The 15213-nt window shown below is 44.8% G+C and overlaps 1 protein-coding gene across 6 annotated transcripts in view; it reads right to left on the bottom strand.

Moving 5' to 3' along the window:
• Nucleotides 1-15213, bottom strand: part of zgc:86598 (STKc_CK2_alpha domain-containing protein) — an 83102-nt gene that overhangs the window by 17394 nt on the left and 50495 nt on the right. For 5 of the 6 annotated variants that reach the window (XM_043690952.1, XM_043690955.1, XM_043690954.1 and 2 more), the window contains exons 6-10: nt 13655-13714; nt 10916-10999; nt 9777-9887; nt 2647-2748; nt 327-427 (exon numbers count right to left, since the gene is read on the bottom strand). In XM_043690952.1, the coding sequence (XP_043546887.1) occupies nt 327-427; nt 2647-2748; nt 9777-9887; nt 10916-10999; nt 13655-13714 (458 nt within the window). The remainder of the gene's footprint in view (nt 1-326; nt 428-2646; nt 2749-9776; nt 9888-10915; nt 11000-13654; nt 13715-15213) is intronic. The other variant, XM_043690958.1, reaches the window with a different exon arrangement.

The following is a 15213-nucleotide window of genomic DNA, read 5'->3' as shown; positions in this document are numbered from 1 at the left end:
TTCTGCACTAGATAAACATGTGGGAATGGGACAAACCTGGGTTCTGAACCCAAGTCCTTTCGCAACGTAGAATACCTTGCTGAGGGCATCTGGACTGCTTGGACAAAATGAAACTCTCCCCACAACCTAACACCATCTACACAGTACAATCAGTGAGAAGGCTGTGGGTTTGAGCCCCAGTCTGGAAGCATGTTCTTCTCTACACTGACATCCTGAAGATGTTGCAGCGGATGGGGATGAGCAAGGGGCTCCATTCCCTCAGAAACATTTTTCTGTAGCCCAGCCCAACACTTTTCACGGAGTGAACAAAAACCGCAAGGACTCACCTGCCCAAGATGTCATTGAAGCGTGGGTCTAGTTCGATGTTGTATTTATCAATGTAATCGTACAAATCTTCTGTGCCCAGCACCTTTGCAATTCTAACCAGCTGGAAACATGTCAACAACACATTAATGGCTGTACAGGGCAGCATTTTTAAATCTAAGAGTGTAGTGCTGGAAAAGCACAGCCTGTCAGGCAGCATCTGCGGAGCAGGAGAGTCGACGTTTCGGGCATAAGCCCTTCATCAGACATGGGCTTATGCCTGAAATGTCAAACCTCCTGCTCCTCGGATGCTGCCTGACCTGCTGTGCTTTTCCAGCACCACACACTCGACTCGGTGTGATCTCCAGCATTTGCAATCCTCACTTTCTCATTTTTAAGTCTGCAGACAGCAGGAATGTAGGAGACAGTGAGGAGCTCGGAAACAGGCTTCACGGGGACACAGGCACAATTTGATGCAGCAACATGTACAATATGACATTTTGATTGGAAGAATGAGGAAAGGCAACATAAACTAAAAGGTACAGCTCCAAAGCAAGAGCAGAAACAGAAAGTCTGGGGGTGTATGTAGACATGTTCTGAAGGTGAAAAAGCATATTACTAATAAAAAGATATTTGAGATTCTTGTCTTTATTAATGAGTATAATTGTCAGGAATCTAAATAAATTTATAAAAATAGAAACCCTACAGTATGAAAGCAGACCATTCATCCCATTGAGTTCACACTGACGCTCTGAAGAGCATCCCACCCAGATCCACGCCCTCTACTTTATCACTGCATTACCTATGGCCAATCCACCTAATCTGCACATCTTTGTACTGCGGGAGGAAGTCGGAGCACCTGGAGGCAACCTACACAGACATGGGGAGAACGTGCAAACTCCACACAGTCGCCCGAGGTTGGAACTGAACCTGGGTCCCTGACGCAGTGAGGCAGCAGTGCTAACCACTGAGCCACTGTGCCACCCATACACATCACTGGTTAACTCCCAGTTGGAGTATCATGTCCAATCCAGACACTGCACTTTAGGAAGGATATTCAGGATCTTGTACACATTGCCCACTTCCTCAACTCTCATCCTGTAACTTTCAGAAGGTTGTGCACAGATTACCCCAGGGATGAGGGACTTCACGTGGAGGGGCCAGATAAGCTAGGATTGTTCTCCTCAGAAATGGCTGATTATGTGGAGACTGGACAGAGAGGTGCTCTAAACTATGGAAAATTTTGAAATGTTTCCTGTGACAAAAGGTCAGTAAGTCGAGGACACAGACTTAAGGTAAATGGTAACAGAACTCAAGGGTACGTGACGAAATTTGTTTGATAAATGCAGCGGATTGTTATGATATGGAATCCATTTCCTGAGAGGGCGGTGAAACCAAATCAGACAATAACTCATGAAAGAAAATCAATAACTATCCGAAGGGAGACAGTTGCCTAGTTACAGGGATGATGGGGAGTTACTAGTGTTGGACTGGGGTGGACAAGGTCAGAAGTCACACAACACCAGTTTATAGTCAAACAGGTTTATTTGAAATCACAAGCTTTCGGAGCACTGCTCCTTCATCAGATGAAGTGCAGGGAAGCATGCACAAAGTGATTTCAAATAAACCTGTTGGACTATAACCTGGTGTCATGTGACTTCTGAGCGAGTTACAGGGGTTGAGCTAGCATGAACATGATGGGCTGAATGGCCTGCTCTAATAGTGTATTCTTCTACGGTGCATCCGTCATTTTAGGTGAATTAAAGGCATTGGGAATAATAAAAGATATGTTTTGCTGACTGTGTGGGCTGGGAGGCGTGCACATGTGACAACAGTAAGATAGGAGGAGGAGGAGGAGGAGGAGGAGGAGGAGGAGGAGGAGGAGGAGGAAGGGTTACTTGTTCAAACAGCATACAGGAACAAGACAGAGAATGATAGAGATGCACTGCCTATACTGCTGTGCAACTCCTGGATTTTCATCTTTTACGCAACTGTCCAGCAAGCCTCAAATTACTAGCATCTCAAAACACAGAGCAATAATGAACCACAGGGGGCCGAGGGAGGCTAATCATACAGGGGTCCAGAGGTCAGTGAGCAACTCTGTTTTCTTAATAAATAAAAACTGAAAGAACTGCGGATACTGGAAACCAAACAAAAACAGGAATTGCCTTTCCAGAAATTTTGGTTTGTGTTAGCTCTATTTCCCTTCCTGCTAGTTAATTTCATAGGGAAATAGGCAGGTGGTGGGCAGAGTTGTAGCTTTGAGGTAAACAGACTGTTAGTTTTGGGCACAGAGCTCTCTCTGCAGCTGGTTTGATGGAACATAGAGTGATGGAATTTCACCTGATCATAGTTGTCATGCCCATGGAAAAAGGGCTCCTTTCTGAAGATCATGCTGGCTAACATACAGCCCAAACTCCACATGTCTAAACTGTAGTCATACATCTAGGAAAGAACAAGAGGGTTAATCGGTTAACACAGCATTCACTGCACTACAGTAACTTAACTTTACAATCAACTGGAATTAGCTTATTTTCTCCAACTGTCAAGCTTCAAATAATGATCCGATTCCCTTTGGAAAGGCCTGACCAAATCTGCTTGGTTCTTTCATCAGTTACATCAAATGTGTATGCCATTTCATCATAGAGAACTCAAGTATTACTGAAAAAACAACACATTTCATCAAAGCTAAATGCACTGTCTTGCATTTATCAAGATAATTAATAAGAAATACTAAAGGCAAACAGCATTTGTATTGTATGAGAGGAGTGGGCTGATTGTTTGCCAAGTAAAATTTGTTCGGTAAAGGTATCACCATGGCAAAGGTACCAGTTTGTTGATGACTGACAGTTAACTGCAAGACTTTTATTTTAAATTTTAAACCAGGCAGGTTGACTTGGGCTGGTCAAAGCATGGCCTTGAGAAATGAACCAGGGAATGGCTATAACATATTTTATTGAGTTGAAACAGGCTCAGTGCATGTATATGCTCCTTCAAGATATAAAGAACAGAGCCCATGTATGAACACAGGTACACACTGAGCTCAACAGCTCAACCTTAAATTAGCTATGTATTTTTTAGCAAATTCAAGACTAAATCTGTGCCATCTTGTTCTCAATTCTTCTACAAATGAAAACAGTTGTTTTTTCCCCTCATTTACTCTGCCCAGGCCTTTTAAGGATTTTTGAACACTAACACATCTCCTCAGCCTTCTTTTCTCCACCAAAGGAGAACCGTCCCAACTTCTCTCATCTACCCATATAACTGAACACAATCACTGCCTAAACAGCGAGCAAGGAAGGCTGATAACTTAGTGGGGAGGCAATGCCCTAGCGTTATGATAGCTGGACTGTTAAACCAGACCAAGGTAATGTCTGTGAGTGGAACTTGATTGCAATAAAAATTGGGAATTTCTTGTTGAATGACGACTATGTATGAGGACCATGAACCCATTGTCAATTGTCGGAAAACCCCATCTGGTTCAGTAACATCCTTTGGGGAAGGAAACTGCCATCCTTACCTGGCCTGGCCTACAAGTGACTCCAGACCCACAGTAATGTGGCTGACTCTTAACTGCCCCCTGGGTAATTAAGGATGGGCAGTACATGCTGGCCTGGCCAATTACACCCTCATCTTATAAATGGTTTTAAAAAACAAAAAAAAGCAACAACTGCATTCCTCAGTAGCCACCCATGGTAATCAAACTGGCTGCTCTGAATTGAGAGATCGCATTTAGCAACTCTGGGAGCTGAGGAAATATCCAAGTGAAAGTGGGTGGAAGGACAGGTCTGGCCATCATCAGGGTCACAGTTTATACATAACACATTAGGTGTCACCCACTGATGTCTCTTGGGAACCATTGCTGCTGTGCCTCAGTGTGTTGCTGTTGGGAAAGCACTGATTTATGGATTGCAGGGCCTGACATATGGGCACTTCTGCACATGAATGGGATGCAGAAGATTTCTCATGTGATTGCTTAGAATCAACAGGTTAAAGGAGACTCCAGTCTATTTGTTGTTTTCAAAAAAAAAGGTGGCTTTGTAAAGCAGTTTCCTGCAAAGTTTTCAAAGAATGAGATATGGATGCAAATTTGTCGCTTTAATTTTGAGCAAACAGGCTGGAAAACATCAAATGGCTCAATGCTGTCACCGACAGCCCCCAATTTAAGTTCTGCATGTTTTTTCCCTCAGGTATACACCCAGAAGGCATGGATAGTGGTTAGAGAAGTTTGCAAGAAGGCAGTCATGTCTCATTAGTCTGCAAGACTCGGAGCTTGGACCTGGAAGCGTCTCTCTCTCTCTCTCTCTGTGAAGGTGTTGGGGGAAAGAAACCTGAAATAATTCCAAACATCAAGTCTCCTGACTGTTTCTCAGCTGGATCTGAAATACAATCTGAAGATTTTCCATTACCTTGTAAATGCCAGCAATCTGATCCCATTGATATAAACCCAAAGGAACTGAGAAGTAAATTCAATTTTTGTCATCTGAATTCAGCCCTGACCTACAGTGGTGTATCTTTTCCCCCTTTCTTGCTGAATTTATTCCCACACTCAATACTTCTGCAGTAGGGTATGCCTTTGAGTGTGAATGGGTTTGTATTTGGAATTAAAGGGGATAGTTTAATTTGCATTGTATTTGTTGAGCGGTTTGCCACTTGTTTAGAGAATACATTTGCCTGAAATAAACACACTTTGTTTGAAGTTACTGAAAAGCTTGGTCAAAATTTCTGTTGTTTTATTTAACAGTGATAGAGAGACATAAATTAACCAGTTTACATGATTGAATGAGACATTTACACATCTAGTATAGAGTGTGGAATAGGGGGCCTGATTTCCAGCATACTCCTCTCAGTTTTATAACATTGCTTAATCCAACACATGACTCCAGCTTCAACAGGAAGTATTGTTAAAAGCTTGGTTGCTGGCTGTAACTCAGTGCTTAACACTTTTGTCTCAGACTGAAATAATGCTTTTTAGCACAGGAAGACAGTAAGTCTCACTTCAGAAGCTTTTTAAAAAATTAAGTTGCTTTCAAGAAGTGATACAGAATGAGAAGGCGTGGAATCTGTGTGGGTAGAGGTGAGGAACCACAAAAGGAAAAAAAGGCACTCATATACAGGCCTCCAAACAACAGGAAGTGGGGCAGAAAATAAATCAGGAGAGACACGTACAAAAGGCATTATCACAATGATCATGTGGGACTTCAATATGCAGGTGGATTGAGAAAAGTGGGTTGGTAGTAGATCTTAAGAAACGGTGGCACAGTGGCTCAGTGGTTAGCACTACTGCCTCACAGCACCAGGGACCCGGTTCAATTCCAGCCTCAGGCCACTGTGTGTGGAGTTTGTACATTCTCCCCGTGTCTGCGGGGTTTCCTCCCACAATCCTGAGGTGAACTGCCCATGCTAAATTGCCCATAGTGTTCAGGGATGTGTAGGTTAGATGCATTAGTCAGGGGTAAGTGTAAAATAATAGGTTAGGGGAATAGGTCTGGGTGGCATACTCTTCGGAGGGTTGGTGTGAACTTGTTGGGCTGAAGGGCCTGTTTCCACACTGTAGGGATTCTATGATAAAAGGAATTTATGGAATGTCTAACAGATGGTTTTTGGAGCAGCTTGTGGTAGAACCCACTAGGGAACAGGCAATTCTGGATCAGGTGATGTGTAATGAGGCAGCCTAGATGAGAGAGCTTAAGGTAAAGGAACCCTTAGGGGACAGTGCCCACAATATGACAGAATTCACCCTGAAGTTTGAGAGCGAAAGGCTAGAATCAGAAGTGACAGTATTACAACTTAGTAAAGGTACAGGTCGTTCCGCGATAATATGACAGCTGTGTTCCACTACAGTTGAAAAATGTAATGCTAGAAAAACATAGCTGGCCAGGCAGCATCCTGATGAGTGTAGTGGCCATCACTAAGGAGAAGGTGCTGGGGAAGCTGAAAGGTCTGAAGGTGGATAAATCACCCAGACTGATGGACTACACCCCAGAGTTCTGAAGGAGACAGCTGAGAAGATTTTGAAGGTATTGGTGGTTATCTTTCAGGAGTCACTGGAGGCAGGGAGGGTCCCAGAGGACTGGAAAGTGGTTAATGTAACACGTTGCTTAAGGGAGAGAAGACAGGGAACTATAAACTGGTTAGCCTGACATCAGTCATTGGTAAGATTTTAGAGTCCGTTATTAAGGATGAGATTGCAGAGTACTTGGAAGTTACATAGGAACTTTGGGATTAGGAGCAGCAGTGGGTAATTCAGCTCTTCAAGACTGGTCTGTCATTTAACCTGATCATGGCTGATCTTATTATGAGAAAGTGAGGACTGCAGATGCTGGAGATCAGAGCTGAAAAATGTGTTGCAGGAAAAGCACAGCAGGTCAGGCAGCATCCAAGGAGCAGGAGAATCGACGTTTCAGGCATAAGCCTTTCTTCCTGAAGAAGGGCTTATGCCCGAAACGTCGATTCTCCTGCTCCTTGGATGCTGCCTGACCTGCTGATCTTATTATGGTCTTAACTCCACTCTTGCGCCACCTCCCCATAACCCTTTATCCTATTTTTCATCAGAAATGTATCTATTTCTTTCTTGAATCTGTTGATTGATTCTGCCTTTACTACACTCTGGGGCAGTGAGTTTCACACATTCCCAACACTCTGAGAAGTAGTTTCTCCTTATCTCAGTTTAGAACCTACCTCCTCCTATTCTATATCGAGGACCTCTTGTTTGAGACTGCCCCACAAGGTGGAACATCTGTTCAATGTCCACCTTATCAATCCCCTTTAGTATTTTATATCCATCAATCAGATTCCTCCCACATTCTTGTGAACTCCAGTGAGTACAAGCTCAAGCTGTTCAGCTGCTCCCTGTCCTACAGCCCTTTCATCAATGGAATCAGCCTGGTGACCCTCCTCTGAACTGTCTCCAGTGTCACCACATCCTTCCTCAAGTAAGGAGACCAAAACTGGACATAATACTCCAGGTGTGGCCTCACCGATACCTTCCTTAATTGTAACAGCATTTCTTTTACTTTTATAATCCAGTCCTTTTGCAATTAATGCCAGGATTCCATCTGCCTTTCTGAGTAAATGATGCACATACAAAACCACTTTCTGCGATTCATGCACAAAGACACCCAGATCCCTCTGCACTGACACACTTTAAATCTACCTCCCATTAATTAATAATTTGCCCTTGTATAATTCCAGCCAAAATAGACAACCTCGCACTTATCCAGATTAAACTCCATCTGCCAGATTCCGGCCCATTCTCCTGGCCTATCAATATCCATCTGTAAACTCTATCTTCTCATCACATCCTGCATTCCCACCTAGTTTAGTATTATCCATGCACTTTGCTCTGTTACACTCTGTGCCTGCTTGCAGATCATTTAAAGAGATTGTAAATAGTTAGGGTCTGAGAACTGAACCCTACGGCACCTCACTAGTTACAGCTCACTGTCCAGAGAAGGACCCATTTATCCCGATCCTGTGTTTTAGTCAGTCAGCCAATCCTCTATTCAAACCAGAACTATACCTTAGAGAGCAAGCGCAAACTTGCAGAACAGTTCAACATTCAGACCGGTAACATGTGGAGTTAGGGAAAAGGCACCTACATCGACAGAGGATTGGCTGACTGGTAGAAGACAGTGTGTGGGGATAAACGGGTCTTTTTCAGGATGGCAGCTGCTGACCACTGGAGTTCCGCACGGGTCAGTGTTGGGACCACAACTATTAAGGTTGTACATTAACAATCTGGGTGAAGGAACGGAGGGCATTGTTACTAAGTTTGCAGATAACACAAAGATCGGTGAAGGGACAGTCGTGGTGAGGAAGCGGGGAGGCTGCAGAAGGACTTGGACAGGCTCAGAGAGTGAGTGAAGAAGTGGCAGGTGAACACAAAGTGGGAAAGTGTGAGGTTATGAACATTAGTCGGAGGAATAGAGACGTAGACTGTTTTCTTAACGGGGAAAGGCTTTGGCAATCTGAAGCACAAAGGGACCTAGGAGTTCTTGTTCAGGATATTCTTAAGGTTAACCTGCAGCTTCAGTTGGTGTTAGGAAGGCAAATGCAATGTTACCATTCATTTCAACAGGGCCAGAATACAAGAATCAGGGATGTACTGCTGATGCTATTAAAGGTTCTGGTCAGACCACATTTGAAATATTGTGAGCAGTTTTGGGTCCTGTATCAAAGGAAGGATGCGCTGGTGTTGGAGGGGGGCTGGAGGAGGTTCACAAGAACGATCCCGGGGATGAAGGGCTTTTCAAACGAGGTGCGGTTGAGGACTCAGAGCCTGTATTCAAAGGGGTTTAGAAGGATGGGGTGGGGGGAATCTGATTAAAATTACTGAGAGCCCTGGATAGAGGGGATTTGGAGAAGATGTTTCCACCTATAGGAGAGATTAGGATCCAAGGGCACTGCCTCAGAGTGAAGGGTCAGGGCTTTAGAACAGAGATGAGGAGAAATCTCTTCAGCCAGAGGGTAGTTAACCTGTGGAACCCGTTGCTGCAGAGGAGTGTGGAGGCTAAGTCATTGAGTGTATTTAAGACAGAGATAGTTATATTCTTGAAGAGAACCCCATTCCTAATGAAGAGCTTATGATCGAAACGTCGAATCTCCTGCTCCTCGGATGCTGCCTGACTGGCTGTGCTTTTCCAGCACCACACCTTTTGGCAGATAGATGATTGGTAAGAGAATCAGGTTTACGGGGGAAGGCAGGAGAACGGGGTTGAGAAACATAACAGCCATGATTGAATGGTGGAGAATTCAATGGGCCGAATGGCCTAATTCTGCTCCTATATCTTATGATTCTACAGCCTCGAGCAGGAGTTGGACTGAGAGAGAGGTCCTTTCGTGGCGAATATCAGTCTCTCTCAGATGGATGTTAAACATCCCACAGCCCTACTTTCAAGAGCAGAGCACAGCATCCCCTGCTGGTCACTATTCATTGCATTAGACGCAGTAGCAAAAGTAGACCATTCAGCCCAACAGGTCTGTTCCACCCTTCAATCAGATCATGGCTGATGTGATAATCCTCCACTCCACTTTCCTTTTCCTCATAACTATCAATTCCCTTATTGATTAAAAAACTGGTATGTTCAACAAACATTATGACAACAGGCAATCAAAACAATGAAGGAACGGTGATAGATTTCCAAGTCAGGATGGTGAGTGGCTCGGAGGGGAACCTGCAGGGGGTGGTTTTCCCATGTTTCTGCTGCCCTTGTCCTTCTAGATGGATGTGGTCATGGGTTTGGCAGGTGCTGTCTAAAAACCCTTGATGACTTTCTGCAGTGCATCTTGTAGATAGTACACACTACTGCGACAATTGTCCCTCAACAGACAGACCACCATCAATCCCTCTCATTAATTTAATGATTATATATCGTCATAATGCCCTGCCTAATGCGAGGGGTGGGCCAGGCTCAATGGTCACTATTTGATCTCCTTAAGGAGATGAAAGACTGGCCATTTGTGAACCTTACCTGATAGTCAACCAAAAGCTCAGGCCCCTTGAAGTATCTGGATGCCACGCGAACGTTGTACTCCTGCCCTGGATGGTAAAACTCGGCCAGACCCCAGTCTATCAGTCGAAGCTGCAAGGTGTCAGGATGAGAAAGAAAAACACAAGACAAATCAGGATAAAGATGTAATGTTGATCCACACGTCGCACAGAAAAGATGGAAAACATTTTTTTGAACGTGTCGAGCTGAGCAAACAGGCTTGCTCTGAATGACTTCTATCAGCTTTTGTGAAACAACTCACTGTCATGAACTGCGGCAGAGATCGAGACAAAATCATCAAATTATCAGCCAGAGCTCAGTGCACAGCAACATATCTTCGTCCAATTCAAATGGTATGTGCTCGAATTCCATTCAAGAGAGTCAAGCACATTATCCAGGTCAGTGCTGAGGGAGCACGGCACTGTCGGAGGGTCAGCGCTGAGGGAGTGGGCACTGTCAACGGGTCAGTACTGAGGGAGTGCCGCACTGTCGGAGAGTCACTGCTGAGGGAGAGCTGTACTCTTGGAGGGTCAGCGCTGAGGGAGTGCCACACTGTCAGAGGGTCAGCGCTGAGGGAGTGGGCATTGGCAGTACTGAGGAAGCACACACAGTCAACATTGTGGTACTTTCACTGCACTAATAACCCAGTGGATCATGTTAATGATCTGTGACAAACGTAAAGTCCAATTGATTACTGTGAAAACCTACTTGGTTCACTAATTTCCTTTAGGAAAGGAAATCTGCCTTTCCTAAAGGTCCAGCCTCTCTGTATTCTGAGCATGGGAGGTGAGAGAAAGGGGCCAAGGATTTACAGAGGAACCTTGATTATCCAGTATTTGATTATCCGAGTTTCGGATTATCCGGACAAGATCACAAGGTCCCAATGTTTGGCTAAACTGTGTTATCCAGCATTCGATTATCCAAACATTCAATTATCCGAACAAAACACTCCCCGCCCAAGGCTTTCGGATAATTGAGGTTCCTCTGTAATTGGTTCCGTTTCACTGTGTGAACGCAAGCGTCCCGGATCAGGTTTTGCACTTGTAAATGAAGCTCTAGTGTTTGTTTGTAACTGGCTGAGATCACAGCCTGAAGGTGATCAGCACATCAGCGCACATTACCTTTCTGTGTTCGTGGTCAATCATCACGTTGTGTGGTTTGACGTCCCTGTGCATGATTCCCATACTGTGGCAGTAATCCAGAGCCTGGCCGGTAAACAGGTAACAGTTCAGCTCAAAATCACAACAAAAAAGAAAATAAATAAAATCCACTATTTCTGACACATCTCGAGCAGCTGAAGCAGGCACATTGGAGTTTACTGATAAAAGGTGCACTAAGAAATGTCTCAGCCCTGTAACGGTGCCAATAACACCCCTTCACTGGGAGCTGCGGTTAAAGATTAGATTAGATTCCCTACAGTGTGGAAACACACCCTTCGGCCCAACAAGTCCACACCGACCCTCCGAAGAACAACCCATCCAGACCCATTCCCCTTCACCTAACACTACGGGCAATTTAGCATGACCAATTCACCTAACCTGCACATTTTTTTGGACTGTGGGAGGAATCTGGAGCATCCGGAGAAAACCCACACAGACTCGGGGAGAATGTGCAAACTCCACACAGCCAGTTTCCTGAGGCGGGAATTGAACCCGGGTCTCTGGCGCCTGTGAGGCAGCAGTGCTAACCACTGTGCCACCGTGCCGCATCTTTAAAGCTGATGACATTTCCTTTGAGTGGGAGAGTTAGAAATGCTATCTACATCGGGGTGGGGAATTCACTGGGAGAGTCATCCTTGCCTGCCGTCTTTAGGATTTGTTATGACTGACCGACACACTCCTCCATTCCAAGCAGAGGCAGGGAGTGGGGTCTCCATTTGTTTTTGGACCATCAGGAGCTGATTTCCCCTCCTCCCCCTCCTCCGGGTCCATGTGCAGCTGCATTCCCCTGAGCCAGCTCCAGGACTCCACCCAACCCACTACAACAACAGTCAGTGCCCAGAGACTTCCTCTCTGTGAGAACAGGTTCAGAACTTTACCCACATGGGTACAGTCATGCAACCACAGTGATAACAGGCGAATGACCCAAACAACACAAGTTCCAATCCTCTTGTGAAAGTTTGAGAATTTGAAGTCAATTTTTCAAAAAAAAAAAGAAAGTTTTTTTTAAAACATCAGAGAATTAAGAGCTCCCTGGTCTCAGGAAGTGCTGTTAAAAATGCTACATGTTCATTAATGCCCTTTCAAGAAGGAACTCAGCCCTGTCTTTGCCAAATGGGTCTCTGGCTCCACATTACTGTAGCACCTCTGAAATGGGCTAGTCAGACACTCAGCGATATCAAACTAGGGACAGGCAAGAAAGTGCACCCTCATACCCTGGAAATGATTAGCAGAATACACCAGCAGCTCCTGATCCAGCTTCAGCCTCTTGCACATTCCCAACTCTCCACTGAACTTTCCCCAAATCGCAGCACAAATTCACTGATCCCGACATCTTTCCTCACTTTCATACTGCATACATCATAGACAAGGTGCTTTCACTAGCCCAGGCTTCAGATGGCTTTAAAAGCAAAGAGTTGGACAAATCCCTCCTGTTTAACCCAGTTCAATCCAGACAAATGTGAGGTGATGCATTTTGGGAAGTCTAATTCTAGAGAGAATCATACAATGAACAGAAGAGCCTTGGGAAAAGTTGATGAGCAGAGAGATCTGGGAGTATAGGCCCATTGTACCGTGAAGGTGGCTGCACAGGTGGATAGAGTGGTCAGGAAGGCATATAGTATGCTTGCCTTCATTGGACGGGATATTGAGTATAAGAACTGGCAGGTCATTTTAAAATTGTACAAGACATTGGTTCGGCCGCATTTAGAATACTGTGTACAGTTCTGGTCGCCACATTACCAAAAGGATGTGGACGTTTTGGAGAGGGTGCAGAGATGGTTTACGAGGATGTTGCCTGGTATGGAAGGTGCTAGCTATGAAGAGAGGTTGAGTAGGTTAGGTTTGTTTTCACTAGAAAAAAGGAGATTGAGGGGGGACCTGATTGAGGTTTACAAAATCATGAAGGGTATAAACAGGTGGATAGAGATAAGCTTTTCCCCAGGGTGAAGGATTCAATAACGAGAGGTTATGCTTTCAAGGTGAGGTGAACAGTTTAAGGGGGATACATGCGGCAAGTACTTCACACAGAGGGTGGTGGGCGTCTGGAACGCGTTGCCAACAGAGGTAGTAGAGGCAGGTGCGGTAGATTCATTTAAGATGCGTCAGGACAGATGCACGAGTAGGTGTGGAGCAAAGGGACACAGATGCTTAGGAATTGGGCGACAGGTTTAGACAGTAGATTTGGATCGGCTCAGGCTTGGAGGGCTGAAGGGCCTGTTCCTGGGCTGTAAACTTTTTTTGTTCTTTGTTTTTTGCATTCTAAAAACATGTTCTCACTTCAGTGTGGTGTGCAGTGAAGTTCCTGGAAGACTGCTTTATTCATTTTCATTCTATCCCCGTGACTTTACACAGGGTCGGTCTTTTACTTAAAAAAAAACAATGACTCACCACTTCCCTTGACCAGGAGTAACCACCCCACCATTCCTTTCCTCCTGGAAGTGGGTTAGTAGGAATGGGATGGATCGGAGGAGGTGGCAAGAGGAAGGTAAGTGAGAGGGATTGATACACTAATGAAGAATAGCAAGTTAGGAACAGGAGACTTGGTCCATTTAGGTTTAATGCAGCCAGCAGGGTTTTAAACCACCAGTTAGCAACATGACCTGCCTTCAGGTGTTTTGCCTCTAAGTTTTAATTCAGCAAGCCTTAGAGATTAGGAATGCGAAAAGGAGCTTAGTTCAGACAAATAAGATGGGTCCTCACCTTTAGAATCTCGTACATGTAGAATCGAATGTCGTAGTCCGATAACGTCTGGTACAATTGCTGTGGAATTGAGAAAAGGATGTAAGTGATCCTCACAAATCTTCACACCAGCCCAGCCCATCCAACACGCACCAATGTGTCAAAATGACAGGAGACTTGGCAGGGTGAAACCTGGGAGACACAATTCTCCCAACAAGACAATTCTCCAAGCATTTCCAGCTAGCTGGGACAGTGGTAAAAATTAACACTTACCTCCCCTCTCCATCAACCATCCCCAAATCATCATCCCGCACACTCAACATTGTTGGTTAAGGCAAGGTCAAAATGTTACAGCCCTGCAGAAAGCAGGGCAGTTTGGCAACAGTGACAGGCCAGGGTAAAAGGTAGCAGCAGGAAGATGAGTTAGTGGAATAGTTTGGCAGATGTCAGAGGGGACGCGGTGGTGGAATAGTAACATCATTGGACAAGCAAACCAGAACACCAGCTAACGTTCTGAGGACACAAGCTTGAATCTCATTGGATGGTGGGATCTGAATTCAATAATCAAAGAGTAACAAAGAGTAGTGATAAACGGCTCCCTTTCGGAATGGCAGGCGGTGACCAGTGCTGTGCCGCAGGGATCACTACTGGGACTGCAGCTTTTTACAATGAACATTAATGATGTAGATGAAGGTATTAAAAGTAATATTAGCAAATTTGCTGATGACACAAAGCTGGGTGGCAGGGTGAAATGTGAGGAGGATGTCAGGAGATTACAGGGTGACCTGGACAGGTTATGAGAGTGGACGGATGCATGGCAGATGCAGTTTAATGTGGATAAATGTGCAATTACCCACTTTGGTGGCAAGAACAGGAAGGCAGATTACTATCTAAATGGAGTCAAGTTAGGTAAAGGGGCAGTACAACATCATCTAGGTGTTCTTGTACATCAGTCAATGAAAGCAAGCACGCAGGTACAGCAGGCAGTAGAACATAGAACATAGAACAATACAGCACAGAACAGGCCCTTCGGCCCACGATGTTGTGCCAAACATTTGTCCTAGCTTAAGCACCCATCCATGTACCTATCCAATTGCCACTTAAAGGTCACCAAAGATTCTGACTCTACCACTACCACAGGCAGCGCATTCCATGCCCCCACCACTCATTATTGGCCAGTTAACCTTCATATCTCATTTTTCCTCTGCGTATTTCCTTCTTAGTAATCCTCTGTTGCTCTTTAAAAGCTTCCCAGTCCTCAGTTTTCCTAATTATCTTTGCTATGTTCTCCCTTTTCTCTTTTAACTTTATATGTTTCTTAACTTCCCTCGTCAGCCACGGCCGCCCATGCCTCCTCCTGGGATCTTTCTTCCTTTTAGGAATGAACTGATCCTGCAACTTCTGCATTATACACAGAAATATCCGCCATTGTTCCTCCACGGTCATCCCTGCTAAGGTATTGCACAATTGAACTTTGGCCAGCTCCTCCCTCATAGCTCCATAATTCCCTTTATTCAACAGAAATGCTGTCACTTCCGACTGTACCCTCTCCCTCTCAAATTGCAGATAGAAGCTTATTG

This window comes from Chiloscyllium plagiosum, chromosome 5, assembly GCF_004010195.1.
Source record: "Chiloscyllium plagiosum isolate BGI_BamShark_2017 chromosome 5, ASM401019v2, whole genome shotgun sequence".
Classification (NCBI taxonomy): Eukaryota; Metazoa; Chordata; class Chondrichthyes; order Orectolobiformes; family Hemiscylliidae; genus Chiloscyllium; species Chiloscyllium plagiosum.
The sequence above is the reverse complement of the archived record's forward strand: the minus strand, read 5'-3'. Positions and strand labels throughout refer to the sequence as shown.